At 34.8% G+C, this 14907-nt stretch overlaps 1 protein-coding gene across 7 annotated transcripts in view; it reads right to left on the bottom strand.

The window, feature by feature from the left end:
* LOC128996965 (ELKS/Rab6-interacting/CAST family member 1) overlaps positions 1 to 14907 on the bottom strand; it is a 142765-nt gene that overhangs the window by 11323 nt on the left and 116535 nt on the right. For all 7 annotated transcript variants that reach the window (XM_054422523.1, XM_054422520.1, XM_054422524.1 and 4 more), the window contains 6 exons: positions 13941 to 14108; positions 10822 to 11778; positions 9959 to 10111; positions 6127 to 6315; positions 4426 to 4565; positions 1200 to 3468 (listed from right to left, as the gene is read on the bottom strand). In XM_054422523.1, coding sequence (XP_054278498.1) covers positions 1200 to 3468; positions 4426 to 4565; positions 6127 to 6315; positions 9959 to 10111; positions 10822 to 11778; positions 13941 to 14108 — 3876 coding nt within the window. The remainder of the gene's footprint in view (positions 1 to 1199; positions 3469 to 4425; positions 4566 to 6126; positions 6316 to 9958; positions 10112 to 10821; positions 11779 to 13940; positions 14109 to 14907) is intronic.

Here is a 14907-nt window from a genome sequence, read left to right on the forward strand (position 1 = left end):
ACACCCAGTAAACATTCCAAATAAAGACAGCTGTTTTATCATCCACCCATCTCATCTGCTTGAAAATTCAAATTTGAAATTGACTTTTATTTGATAGGCGTAAAGAAGGGCCGAAATTCAACATATAATTTTTTCTATGTTGTCAAATGATAACAACATATTTCCTTTTTGCTCCGTAGTGCCTCAAATAACTCTCAAACAGCTGTCTTAAAACATGATTTCCAGAAAAGAAAGGTAATTTTTATTGTGCCATCGCCGTGCAAATTGTGTGCAACGCACAGTATTCCATGCAGAAGAAGAACAAAAGGAATAGTTAAATGTATTAGTTGTGGCTGTCCAAGACATAAATTAAAATACATATGTGTCAAAAAACATGTAAAATGTGAACATTTAGTGTACGGTACTTACCTCAAACTATCTACATTGAAAGCTTAATGATAATTAATAACTGTGTGCATACAAGTAAATTAAAAGTAAACTAACTTAAAATAAAATTGAATATTGAAGAACATAACTGGAGGGTTGGAGGATGCCCAGTATAAAATATTTCAGCAACAAACCAATAATAGACAAATTATAACTAACAATCACTGGAAATTATCTTTAACCATGGATCCTACATACTGAAGTAGACATTGCTTTTATGTTCAGATTTTAGAGTAAATCATGTTTCAAAGATGAATTAACATTTGACATGGACTATTGGATACAGAAGAAGACACCCCATCTACATGGACGAGCTGTCCCCAAATTTATATGGGCTCTCTTTAACTAAGCCCATTTTGATTAAAAACTGGTGACAGATATAACATGGAGAGAGAATGTCCAGTTGTATCAATAGTCAAAGGTAGTAATTAATGCAATAAGATATGACTATTGCTACCTAGAAAAGTATTAATGGAGGTTGACCACTTTTCAAAAGTTTAACTTTACGTAATAGTCAAATTTTTTTAATATCCTTTTCACACAAAGCTGTTACGCTAACTTAAGGCAGCATAGTGTCTATTTCAATATGTAGTCAACAGCAGCACACAGTGAAAATCAAAATAATGCCGTTCTAAACATAGAGACTGATATAAATAATATTCTACCCATAAATTTCAAACAAGAGAGAAGACAGAGAAAGAAAATCGTGTAAGATACAAAACATCCATTGGGTAAACAGATCCTGCCAATAGTTGGACGATCCTCCAACTAACCTGGTTCTTCTCCAACTCTTGACAAAGCATCTCCAGTTGGGCTTGGAACCTTTCCCTCTCAACTGCTGCACTCTTCAGTTCAGCCTGAGCCCTATCCAACTCATTCAACAACCTCTGAACGTCTTCCTTGGCTCCAGAGACTCCGGTTTGTTGATTCTGAAGCTCTCTCTCCAACATCTGAACTCTCTTTTGAAGTGCTTCAATAGTTTCCCTAGCCTCCGCTTGTAGCGCTTGCAACTGTTTTTCAAGAGTTTGATTTTGTTTCTCAAGAGCTTGATTTCTTTTTGCTGTTTCATCTTTGGTTCCGTTCTGTGCTTGTTGCATCGACTGCAGTTGTTTCTGCAGCTCGTCAGCTCTTTTGCGTTCGGTCTCGATGGCTTTTCTCCATTGCTCACTCTCAGTTTCTTGCATGCTGCTGATTTGTTGCAGCTGTTGCTGGTGTTGTTGCAGTTGCTGTTGCAGTTTTGCCAATTCTCTGTCTTTGTTTTGCAATTCGTGCTGAAGTTTTACCACCTCCTGCTCTTTGGAAGTGATCGCCTGTTGCATCTTATTGAGTTCCTTATCCATACCTTCTTTGCCTGCTTCTTTTGCTAACAATCTACGGATTTCACTCTTTAATTTTACATTTTCATCCTTTTCTCTCTCGAGATGGGCTTCTGTGTCTTGCAATTCTCGCTGGAATGTCACTAGCATATTTTGAGATTTTTCTAACTGTAGTACCAGCTGGTCCCGTTCAAGAGTCAACTGGTTTCTTTCAGCTTCTAGCTTAGCAAATTGTTGTTCCAATTTTTCAGCTTGCTGCTCCCTCTTTTCTAAGATTGAAGCCATCTTATCTTTTTCACGAATCGCGTGAGTTTGCTCCTGTTGTATCTTAGCCATCTCTTCTCTTATCCTAATATCTATATCTTGCCTGGAACTTTGGGCTTGCTCAAGTGCTCTTCTGGTCTGTTGTATTTCTTTCTCTAACTGTAACTTTTCTTCTGAATACTTACGATTTTCTGCTTGAGCTTTTTCTAGCCTTTCATGCAATTTGGAAATGTCAGCACTCATTCTATCAAATTCTATCCTGGTAACCTCATTGTTTTCTTGATACTTTCCTAAATGTTGCTGTGACTTTTCTAATTCTCTTATCAGTCTATTGTTTTCTAGCTCTAACCTTTCCTGATTTTCCTGTAATATTTCCACTTTATGCCGTAGCCTTTCCACTTCGGCGTCCCCAGCAGCACCTCTACCGCTGTAATCAGAGAGCAATCTCTCGTTTTCAACCTGAAGTCTCTCAATGTCACGAGAGAGTTTGCCTATTTCTACTTCCGCTTTGTCTCGAGCCTGCTGAGTCTTATCTAACCTGTCTCTTAGTCTCTCCAATTCCATGTCTGAACCTCCTCTACCAGCCAAGTCTGACCTTAGTCTGTCATTCTCTATCTGCAGTTTTTCTTGCCTATCTCTAACCTTCTCACACTCAATGTGCAAGCGCTCTACCTCCATGTGGTGTTTTTCTTGTGCTTCTACATATTTACCTATTTCACTACGACTGATCTCAAGTTCTAACTGCATTTCCGTCATCCTGTTCTCAATTTTTTCGTTAGCTTGAGCCAGTCTCTCACTTCTCTCCTGTTCGTGTTGATATTTACCTCTCAGGAGGTCTGCTGCCTCTCGTAGTCGTTCCAGTTCCTCTTTGTTTCGTTCCTGAGAGTCCTGGTATTTCCCGGCTCTGGCAGCGTGCCTCTCTGCTTCTTCCTTCAGAGCTTCTGCTTCAGATCGATATCTATCAGCTTCCAACTGAGCTTTCCTCATTTCTGATTGCATCTTATCTTGTTTGTCATAAACCTTTTCGAGCTCTATCGAAAGTCTTGCCAACTCTTCCTGAGCTTTCTCTTGGGCAGCTTGTGCCTTACTGTACATGGCATGAGCTCTCTCTAGTTCAAAAGACTGTCTGTCAGCATCTGCTTGTAGTTTATCCCTCTCTCCTTGAACACGTCTCAGTTCTATCTGGGACTTGTCATAACGTTCTCTCATCATATCCAAGTCAACCATAACTCTATCCATGTCTTCTTTGAATTTATCTTCATTCTCCTTGGTTCTACCAAGCTGCAGTACAGCTCTGTCGTACATTTCTTGTAATCTCGCCATTTCTTCTTGCAACTTTCTTTGTTCCTCTCTTGCTTTTGTGCTTAACAACTGTGATTTCTCAACTTCCATTTCGATTCTATCTTTTTCTGTTTCTGCTGCCTCGAGTTTGTTTTGCAAACGATAGATTTCACCTTGGCATCTGAAAAATATAAATAAAATATATAAGAGATACTTTCTTAAAAAAATATGTGTTTAGAGGTAAAATTTTAACTCTATTTAATGCCTCACATTAAATTTACCTCTATTTTAGCTCCACATTAATGTGTTGTTTATATATTTATTTTTAATTTATTTGAAAATTTACTTTAAATTATAACTTTAACATTTAAAATTGATACTAAAAAGAGGCTTTAATTTTAAAAAGTCTGGGTTAGGTATAATAAGGTTGAAAGTCTAAAGCTACGTCATAACTTTTAAGATTATCAGAGAGGTTAACGTACAAAGTAAAAAGTACCAATAGAAAGTACGGTACAAATTATTTACAAAGTATTAGCATAGACTAACCAACACAAGTAAACTTTTCATCCCATTGTAAATTTTGAAGCACGTTTTTCGTGTCTAGTTCATGTACGTGACACAAAGGCGCTAGTGTCGACGAAACTTTGTTTCTATGATTTTAGGGTTATTTTCTTGATTTGTGCTTTACTGTTTGGTTATATAACTAGGGGACAAGTTATTGTTTATGATTAGATCGTATTATTTGGTTAAACGAGGTTTTAAATGGCTGTAATAACAGGAAACAAATTGTAAACAAAACACGACCTCTACATAAACCGTACAGAACTAACAATAAAATTGTCTTCAGCTGTTCCATAAGGATGAGAAATCTACTAAGGGAGTATGTTTTATCTATGGTATTAGTCACTGTCCTCATTAAATCTTATGAACACATAATTTATTCTTTGTAAAAATCGAGGATACTTCATAGTAAAAGAATAAATGAAAAACTTTACCACCTGAATTTATATTGTCTTTTACTAATAAAAAGAGTAAACTGTTAATTTGAAACTAATAACAACAAATAATTACAGTATCTAAATCTGCATACTTCATTGTATTTTTATTCTGTAATGTATTTAATCTGTCACAAACTCACCTGTCATATTTCTCTAACATACGTTCAAACTCCTTGTGTGATGTTTCTTTGTCTTCTAAAGCCTTTGAAAGCATTGTCTGGCATTTATCTAGCTTTTCTTTTAGAATATCAACTTCAGTTATTATATCATCCCTCTCCATCTGAAAAATATTTACAACTTTCATAATATGGTATTTGTTATATTTAATTTTTTATTGGTAATATTTAAATTAAAATATAGTATAGTATAATTACTGGTAGTTTTATCAGGTAAAAAACGTAAAGTTAGTGTGTTTGTGAGTATACTCATATATTATCACGATGTATACTCCAATTTTGATTACTGATAAATCTTACTTCTTACTAATATTATAAATGTGAAAGTTTGTGTGTTTGTTTGTTTGTTTGTTTGTTTGTTTGAAGTTCAATCACGCATAAACCACTGGACGGATTGGGCTGAAATTTTGCATAATGATAGCTTACATTCCCGATTAACATATAGGCATATTCTTATCTCAAAAATCCTTTCGGGCTCCGCCCCAGTGGCTCTGTAATTCCCCATGTTAACCTTATGAGTATTCATATTAAAAGAGAATTAAAGAATTTAGTCAGCTGTTTCAACTAAAAAAGTTGGTTCTATGATATGGAAAAGCATAAAAAAGTTATAAGATTTACCAACAGGGTGCAGCACTATATTTTTTTGCATTTATGAAAATAGCTAATTTGTACTAAAGTAGCAACAAAAAACTGTGATTCGCAATGAGAACTGTCAAAGTAGTATTGTTTACAGTTATGATTATGTTTTTCATTTCATGAATAATTTGTGATATTTTGCAAATTGTTGATAATTTATTCTTCTCTATTGTTTAGGTGAAGTGGTAGAACATTATGGCTATGGTAGATGTGTAATACTAAAAAAAGCAAATTTTATCAAACTGTGTCCTCCCTTATTGCAAACGCAAAGCTTGAGTATAACTGCAATAGGCCTAAGCATTTTATACTTATATTCCAACCCCGTACGAAGGACGGGTACTCTGCTAGTTATTAATAAATGATAAATAATAAATTAATAATAATGATAATAATAAATAATAATTTAAAATAATAATAGTATTAATAATTTATAATGAATTATAAATAAATAAATGATTTTTCACCATGATAAAGTGTGTGAGAGAAAATAACATTTGACTGGTTAAAAAAGTTATGAGTATGTTTAAATTTAAAAATGAATTTGTCAAATTGCATTTAAATAAAATAGAAGAAATTCTACATTGCATCTGATGAAGGACAATCTTGTCTTAACCCTTTGTACGCATTATTGATTAATCCTTTGTAGGTACGCATTAATTGATGTGAACTGTAAATATTTTTTCCAACATCAGCTGTCTCAGCTGCTTGGGTTTGCATCATGGAGGATTCTTCTCACCGGAATCATTTTAGTTTCTCGACAGATATCACCATTTTCAGACATCTCAACCTTCTTTTTGTAAGAAAAATGTGACTTCAGGCCATTGCTTATCGCCCTCATAGCGTTAAATTGTCTTTGTTAGGCAATACCACTGACAATGTGAGCACTAGGGATAATGTCTGTGAAATTTATCCGAGCCACTGTGCAAACAACCAAAAAGCTGGTCATCAGACTGATTAAGATAACTTAAAAGTAGTCTTTCAGGTCATAAAAGTATCACAAAGAGCTAAAAGCAGGTGCAGAGCCTATACCTGTAGTTTCTGCTGGTTTTGCTGCGCCTTCTCCCAACGTTCCCTAAACACTTCCGTCTCGGTGTGCATGTTCTCTCGATCTCTTTGCGCCTTCGCCAGCTGACTCTGCATCAGCTCCATCCTCTCTGACAACTTCTCACACTCTTCCTGAAACTGATCTCGCTCTTTCTGCAGACGAGCTGTCAGGAGCTGAAACATGTACGTCAATTTTTAACGATCCTCACACCAGACACAAGCATTGTATAGTTGTTACTGCCTGATTGGTTCTGAGGCTGCTTTGTGCATTATGACTGTGAAACGTCATGGACACAAAAAATGTTCATGAACCCAAAATTTGCTTAGAGGATAAACTTTAGACTTCCTCTTCTTCTAATCTGTTTGGTTCATACCTCAATTCGTTTAAGGAAATCTCTGTTTCAAGCACTCATAAAGCCACCAGTTGGTTTGTCTAAAAATGTTCAGTTTTTGTACAAAAGTATTGCTATCATACATCATTTGGTATAACACTGTAGTTTGTTGATGTTGCAAATGTAATAAGTGATTTTGAAAAATAGATATTATTTTTTATTATTACTGTATTTCATTATTGGTTCTGACTTTTTTAGTTTGGACAAGGGGTTCAAAACATACGAGGGAGAGTTCACTGTATATAGAGACCACTCAACAAATAAGTTATTGAAGTACTAACAAATTATATTGTATTACATGCCTCAATTCCCTAATGATTATCACTTGAGTTGTATTGTCCGAGATACTTTATAAATAATTCCATATTAATATTTTTTTTATGAAAATAAAATTAGGTTTATTTTTTACAACAGCTTAGAGCCAAGTCATGTTACAAAAATCTGATTCCAAAATCCATACTTAAGTCTTAACTTATATAGACTTTTGCCGGTTTTTTTCAACAAGTTTATTGCAGGTGTAACTGATATTTTTCAGCCCTCTGAAAGTTTGCTAGAGTAGAGTTTGTTCATAATAGTATTAAAAAAATAATGTTAAATTTTGTTTCCCATCTCTTTTTAGTTAAACTTGTGTGAAAACTTTATGTGCATGTACATATTTTAAAAGACCACGTATCTATCAACAAACTAAATCCAAAGTTTTAAATTGAAAGATAAACAACTAGTTTAACAAAATCAATGCATTTATTTTTCCTGCCATCCACTTATTAGCTGCAAAGAAATATTAATACATTCAATCAATACAGCAATAGACTAACAGTGACTGAGCAATACAATACGATGCCTACTGGCAGAGCATACTCATATTATACTAACAAAATTCCATACTATAACTAAGTTTATAATAGTTTCAGACGGATGCCCATTGTGTAAAAACTCTAAAATAATGAGTTATTCAGAGTAAAATATGTTCGGGTGATGTTTGTTTTGCATAAATTAAGTAAAAATGGTGCAAATATGTTCATTGTCATAATAAAAAGAGCTTACATCTATTATATAACTATGGCATAAAATTTTAAGTTTCCTAATGCCATTTTATTGCCATGCAAAAGCTGGTTCATAAAGCAAAAAGAGCTTCCAGAAATACTGTATTGAACATATAATAATCTGTATGTAAGATTTTATGTGTGTTGAGTACACAAAACTAATGAAAAGGATTGTAGATCGCATTTTTAAATTATTTGTTGACAGTATTACGAGTATTTATTGTAGCATTATCGGTTAGTTAATTTTGTTGGCTGGTTAAATGTTTTTATAAGTGAACAGTACAGACCCTAGTCATGTTACCTACTATCTAACGTCAACCTTTATCGATGCTTTAGATAGCGTCATGAATTAATAGCCCAATGACAAACATAGCATCTCGGTACAGAATCAATCTTTCTTAAGGTAAAACCAACGATTATCTTGACTGCTACATAGAAAATTATGACGGTTTTTGCTGAATAAAGCTGGGTTTTCCTAGGTGCGGAATCGGAGCGCGGAGAGAGGAACGGGGAGGGCGGATTCCTCTTGTTTTAGGTAATTTAATCTTACTGTTTTCCTAGAAGCGGAGCGGAACGCCATGTTAATAACTTTTCCACTCTCCGGGCTCTTCTTCCGCGTCCAGGAAAATCTGGCTTAAGACATGGGAACTTTTTTCTGATTGGTTCTTTCTCAAATGGTATTACTATAAATGTTTGTACCTAATTGTAACCGAGTAAAATTTAAGTAGAACCCTTATCCAGGGTTTAAATAAACTCAAACTGTAAATTCCACAATGTTTATGAGAGTTGTCTGTAGATTAAGGTCATCAACAAACTCCTATCCTGACTTAATGGTCAAATATTATTCAATGCCAGTTAATTATTAGATTTTAACTAGTCTGGTCCTTATGAGAGTTCATTGCAAACCACAGTTTACGAGCACCACTCTTACATTTTTGTGGTTGAGAAAAACATTACGGTACATGTTTTGTAGTACAAATCTTGATTTCACGTTATGGTTCATTAATTAATTGCGGAATGTATAGTTGTTGGGGGTAAAAGCTTATGCTCAATATCTAGTTTTATGCTACAACAAAAACCTACAGCCAATAAGGGACCGTACTAGGATGGACACCTATATGCGACACTTTCCATCAGTTTTGTGCATTTATTGAATGTAGGAAGCTCTTGCAAAAATTTAAATAAATACTTTAGGTTACCTTTTAAAAAAAAAAAAAAAAAGTAGAACCAAACTATTTTTAGGTACTTCTGGGAAAATTGTATTTACCAGTTAAATATTCCATAAACAAAATTGAAAAGCCAGTTGTTGGATCTGGAATTCTCTTTCGACTACTGAAGCAAAATATTTCCAAATAACTAAACAAGAATGTATTTAGCTGACAATGACAAATATTTCAATATTATAATACAGAACATTTTTCCAAAATATACATGTAACAATCAATAATTGCTTTAAAAATAAAAATGCTGTGGTTAATGAAGTTAAAATACCGACCAGGTAAGATTTGACCTCCCCGTCCTGGAAATAAAACTATTATTCAAAAAAGGAAACATTTAAACTTAACTTCCCATTATCTTCTCAAGTTTTAATCTGTCTAAATGTTCCAAACAAGTTTATTAAAAGAGCTTAAAGTAATAAACGTAGTTAAAGTAAATTAGTTATATAGTTTTAAAAATTAAGAATAGTTACAGTTAGTATAGTTTATATTTTAAACACCGTACAATGTAGAACCACGTATTATACGGTAATTATTATTTGTAAATTGATTAGCTGGAAATGTGTTTACAGTTTTATAAAAAACTTACATCTACCTTAATCAAGGTCAACTACCTTCAAAGCATTTTGGGAATACCTTTAAGGATACAGTCATGCTATTTAATAGAGCATTAGATGGCCTTTTAAAATATACAATTGAATTAGCAGTTCTAAAATGTTTTATTACAAGTTTTTACCGCATATTTATTATTTTTATTTCAGATAAAAATTGAATTAATGATGGAAGATTTATTGAAATTATTGACTATTGAAAACATCATAGACAGCAACTCGTGGTTGATTTTATGGTAATATTGTGAGGGGATAATAGCATGGGATCTCGACAAACTGAAAAGCCAGACATAGTTAATTTGAGACCAGCCAATCGCACTATTTTATCTTTTGAGTCACCAATAACTAACTTGCCTATTGTTTATAGGGTTCACCGTAACGGAACTTCAGTCTCTTTAGATTACCCTATTCAGTAAATCTATGATGACAGCCAATTTGTTAATTTAAAGACAAAAATTACAAATATACACTGTATACTATGTTTTTTTTTGGGCTTGTATAACAAATTGTTTTCTATGTTACACCAGCTAGTCAATAATCCTGAAAGGTTTTACCTGAGTCTTCTCAAACTTGTCTCGCAACCGGTCTGCTTCCAGTTGAACCGTTTCCTTCTCCTTCTGCAATCGAGTAGCTTGACCAAGGGCCTTATCCAGCTGAGATTGGATATTTTCAAAGTCATAGTTTTGCTTCTCTTTCTCAACTTGCATCTGCATTTGGAGAGGTGAAAAAGGAGATTTAACAAAGTGCATTGATTGGTGAAAGTATGCTATTTATTATTATCCATAGAAGAGTACTAAACAATCCTTATACTCACTTTTTGTTTGGGTTCCTCTAAGAAAATATTTTAAATATATATGTGTAAAATGTTTTAAATATTTCTAACAACGGTTATTTAATACGTTTATGACTAAAAATAAAAAACAAAAATTTTAAAATTATGTTAAGATGTAGGTTATAGCTTTTTTGATGAAAGTAGTTAACCATTAAATACAAGTTCTAAAACATAATTCATTTCTTTTTCAGGTGGACCCAAAGAAATGTGATTCTTGGTGTTATTTGATGCTGGGATAAAAACAACACAAGTTATACCATTTCATGTGGACACTTTCCCATTAAGGTACCTTAGTATGGCTGTAAGCCTTCTTTTCCCTAAAATAAAGGTTGATAAAAATTTTTAAATAAGTTCTGACACATATTTTACATCTAGCCTGTAAACCCTAAAAACTGCAAGTTCCTCTATATTAGATGTGCTAAACCATAGATTATCTTTGGTGGGTCTTCAATAAATGTGTCTTTCCTAAGTTGTGTCTAACTATGAAAAAGTTCCAATTAAGAAAATGCAGTTGTGATTATGTTACCTTAAACACGACCAATTCCAATATTCTAAATCACTGTACGTACAAGTGCATGTACTCACCCGCCTGATCTCGCCTGTAGACTTGTCCAGCCTCTCCTGCAGCTTGTCAACTTCTCCCTGAGCCTTGTCCAGCAAGTTCTGCAGTTTCTCTTGTTGCAATTGAGCCTTCCCAAGAGTAGCCTGGGTCCGTTCCAACTCCTCCCTCGCCTTCTCAAGCTCCGAGGTGGCTTTGTCTCTCTCCACATGCATCCGACTGATGGCAGACTGTGCTCGGTCGTACTCCTCCCTCAGACTGTCTTGTTCGCCCTGAGCGTTCTCCAGTTTTGCCTTCAGTCTGTATATTTCGCCTTGAGACTTTTCCACCTTCTCCTGCAACGACGCCGCCTCGCCTCTTGCTCGCTCAGCGTCCGCCTGAGTAACTCTCAACTCAGCCTGAGCCCTTCTCAATTCAGCTTGAGCCTTGTCAGCTCTCTCCTGATACCTATCGAGTTCTTGACTCGTCGTCAACGTGCTGCGGCCAAAAGTTGTTTGAGACCGTTCCAAATCGTGTTTCAGTCTTTCGTTTTCCAGCTCCAATCTTGCTAATCTCTGTTTGGCCGCTTCCCAGTCAGCCCCACTTCGGCCTACTTCGCTTGTCGCTTTGTCCAATTCCGCTTTAGACTTGCCGAGCTCCGACTGTGAACTTTCTAGTCTCGCTTCTAATCGGTCTTTCTCCGCTTGAGCTCTTTCTAAGCGAGCGTTCAGTTTTTCAACTTCACTCTCTAAGGCATGTAGTTTTAATTTGTACTCGGCGATCTCTCGCTCGTGCAGTTCTCTCTCTTCTTGTCTTTCTTGCTCTGCTCGGTCTCGTTGTTCTCTCAGCTGGTTCATCTGTTTCTCTTTGTCACCGATCGCTTCTTCCAGGCTCGACAAGGCTCCCTCGCTAGAGCAGTGATGCGCCTGCATTGCTGTAAGTCTTGCTCTTGCCATATCCACTTGGTTGTCTTTCTCTTTCAATAGATCTTCTAAGTTCTCGATCTACAGCCAAACATAAAATCTGGCATTGAAGGACAAGTGCATACAGTTTGAAAATACATAGGTTGAAAATCATTGAGGGTAGGTACCGTACTTCACCAAAAGAAAAGAAACCGAGTAGGAAATATTTAATATTAAAGGTTGAATAATTATGGCACAGGTACAAAAAATAAAAAAAACAATCAAAAAATAATATTGTATTTTCATAAAAAAGCAAAGATTATAAACTAACAACTTAACAATGGTTCTATGGAAGTGTTGAAACTAAAAGGGGAAAGAACAAAACTATTATTGAACAAAAATATGTTTATTTTACATACAGTAAAATGGTGACAAAAACAACAAAATATAAAACAACATACAAAACAATATACAAAATTATAACAAGAACGTAACAAAACTTGGTATCCTACATAGTCTACAGCAAATAAATGAAACTAGTTGTATGACACTATCAAAAATATAAATTATTCAAATAAAACTCAGTACAAAACTTAAAATTGTGTTGGAGATTAAGAAAATAAGAGAGAGGAAATGAAAATGGCAAAATAACCAAGACATTTATTTCAAATAACACAACGCAACTTATAAACTTAAAAAATAACATAATGCGGGTAAATAAAAAGTAGGGAATAACTTTCTAAATTACACATTCCTAGTCTAATGAACTTAGTCTAACCTCACTCAGGGTTACTTCAAATAATAATCAAAATAATATCGCTAGAAGAGTTTATTGGATTAAATACCCTATTTTGTTGCTAAATTGTGTATTTCAAAAGTAAGTACCATGCATGATGTTTAACTTAATCGCATGCATTCTGCCAAGTTGTACTTAAGGCCCCGGCCACACGAGGCGGTTTAACCGCGCGAAGTTAAGCCGCGCGAAGTTAAGGGCTTCGACAACACATTGAATCAAATGAGAGTGGCCACACGAGGCGAAGTTTAGCCGCATGTGCGGTTGAGCCGCAACATGTCGTCCCCCGACCGCGCGAAGTTAAGCCGCGTTGGAGGGGATGACACATGTAGTCTTATGAGAGTGGCCACACGATACGGTTCGACCGCGTGGCAGCCGCGCTTATTGGAGATATTCTTCGGACATTTCCAGTGGTTTTTGAGTTTGTTTTGTGTATTTTTTACCGGTTGTGTGGTGTTCAAACAATGTTTGATACATATGAACTCCGAACTATGGTTTCACATGTGCTCGTAAAAGGTTTGGAACACAAAAAATTGTTTTTCCGTTATGAAGGGATGGACCCAATGATTTATGTTAACGTTCCAGATCACCACACGATTTTAATGTACAAACTAACATTTAAGTGTTTCACCCATGACTAAAAAGAGTGAACCGAACTATGTTTTAATAGAGTACTGATACTGGGAAAACCCAACAGGAAGCGGTTCATCCGCCCCGTGTGGCCAGGCACTTCGCGAGGCTTAAATTCGCCTCGTGTGGCCGGGGCCTAATGTCAATGAAGATTTTTCAATCATTAGTTCAAAATTAGTAATCAAAGCCAATGTTAAAATATTCTCAAATGCATATTTAGTGTTGTTAAAAATCAATTGTAAATATCCTCCCCAGAGCATTCTTTGCAGTTATAAGTCTATAGAGGTCCAGATATTCAATAAAAATAAAAAGTGATAACAAACAGAGAAAAACTATCAAGAGAATATATGCCTTAAAGGCAAAATTAGTAGGTAGTATAACTCTTGATTGTCTTGTACTAACTTTTTCGGACCCATTCAAATTTAATATTTATCTAAATATGATGAATGCAAAAGTGTTAGAATGGGTGTGTTGGCTTTTTTGACATCTTTATTATACTGAGTATGATCAGCTGGTTGTAAGGTTAATATAACTTAGTTGAGGCCAGTGGCGTAGTCATACATTTTCCAGTACGGAAACCCTCACACAAGTCTTCTATTAAAATTTTGATTTTGGTTTTGGAAAAATTATCTATGGCAGCGGACTTGGATTCAAACCTTCAAAATTCTCAAGTCAAAAGTTAAAATGTGAGAAAAAGAAAAACTAAAAATCAATCTCATTGCAGTTTTGAGGAGTAACAGTAGCCTACATAAAACAAGACTTAAACTGTTGACGTTTTCTCTGTACTCATTAACACTCCTTCCTGTGTAAAAAAAATGTGGTTAGTGTTAAACGGACCTACCTTTCTTTGCAGAACGTTTATTTTCCGATCCTTTATGTCCATGTGGTCCTTAATTTCACTCAACTCGCTGTTCAATCGGTTGCGATCTTGGGTTGCTTGCATTGCTTGCTGAGTCTTTTTTTCGATATGCCGATTTTTTTCTTCTAACCTTTGGCGAAGTTCTTCAACCTAAAAATTACAATGAGGTTTTGATTATGTTTTAAACACTTATTTATCCATCCAAATTATGCAAAACTTTGTTATGAATACTTTGCAAGTTTTTTTTCTGCCTTTTTTTACATTTAAATGACTAAATTATTTGCAAATTGTGATAAGATACAGATTCACACTTATTTAGAATTCAAGATTGCCTTGTTCAGCGACAGCCTTTACACTTAAAAAAAAAAAAAAATTAGAATAGCACCCTCTTTCAACCCAAGGTTTGTCCACCTCATTTACCGTGCACGTGTTCAATCCTTTGTGAGAGCACATCAAAGAAAAGGGATACTTTTATAAAATCCTGATTAGTGGGGGAACACTACTGTATTTGCAAATCTTACAACATTGTACAGTGTTCTGAAATCTACAGTACTAACACCACCACTATCCTGTAAATTACTCAAAGATATTACTTAGCAATTCAGTTGTTTTTGCTTAAAATTACAAATGCTCAAAGCAATAAGTACAAACGTTTCAGTTTAAATAAAATGTAAGTTGTTTTCAACCTACATAAAATTGTACTCTGATGTTGATTTTAAAAGTGCAACCGTTGACTATTGATAGCACTAGACTCCATCCCTATGTGTTAAAGCTATTGCTGTAGTAGTACAATCAAAATGGATGTAGTCAAATCGAGCCACCAATAGTGTAAATTATCACAAGGATAAAATATTACTAATATGAAATAAGCCAACTTTTCAATTAAGTAAAATTGATTTGACAAATATTTGTAAGCTATGGCATTAAGATGACATAAACTATCGGTAAA

The sequence above is a fragment of the Macrosteles quadrilineatus genome, unplaced genomic scaffold (genome assembly GCF_028750875.1).
Source record: "Macrosteles quadrilineatus isolate MER2022 unplaced genomic scaffold, UCM_ALF_1.0 Scaffold_6__1_contigs__length_79288215, whole genome shotgun sequence".
Classification (NCBI taxonomy): Eukaryota; Metazoa; Arthropoda; class Insecta; order Hemiptera; family Cicadellidae; genus Macrosteles; species Macrosteles quadrilineatus.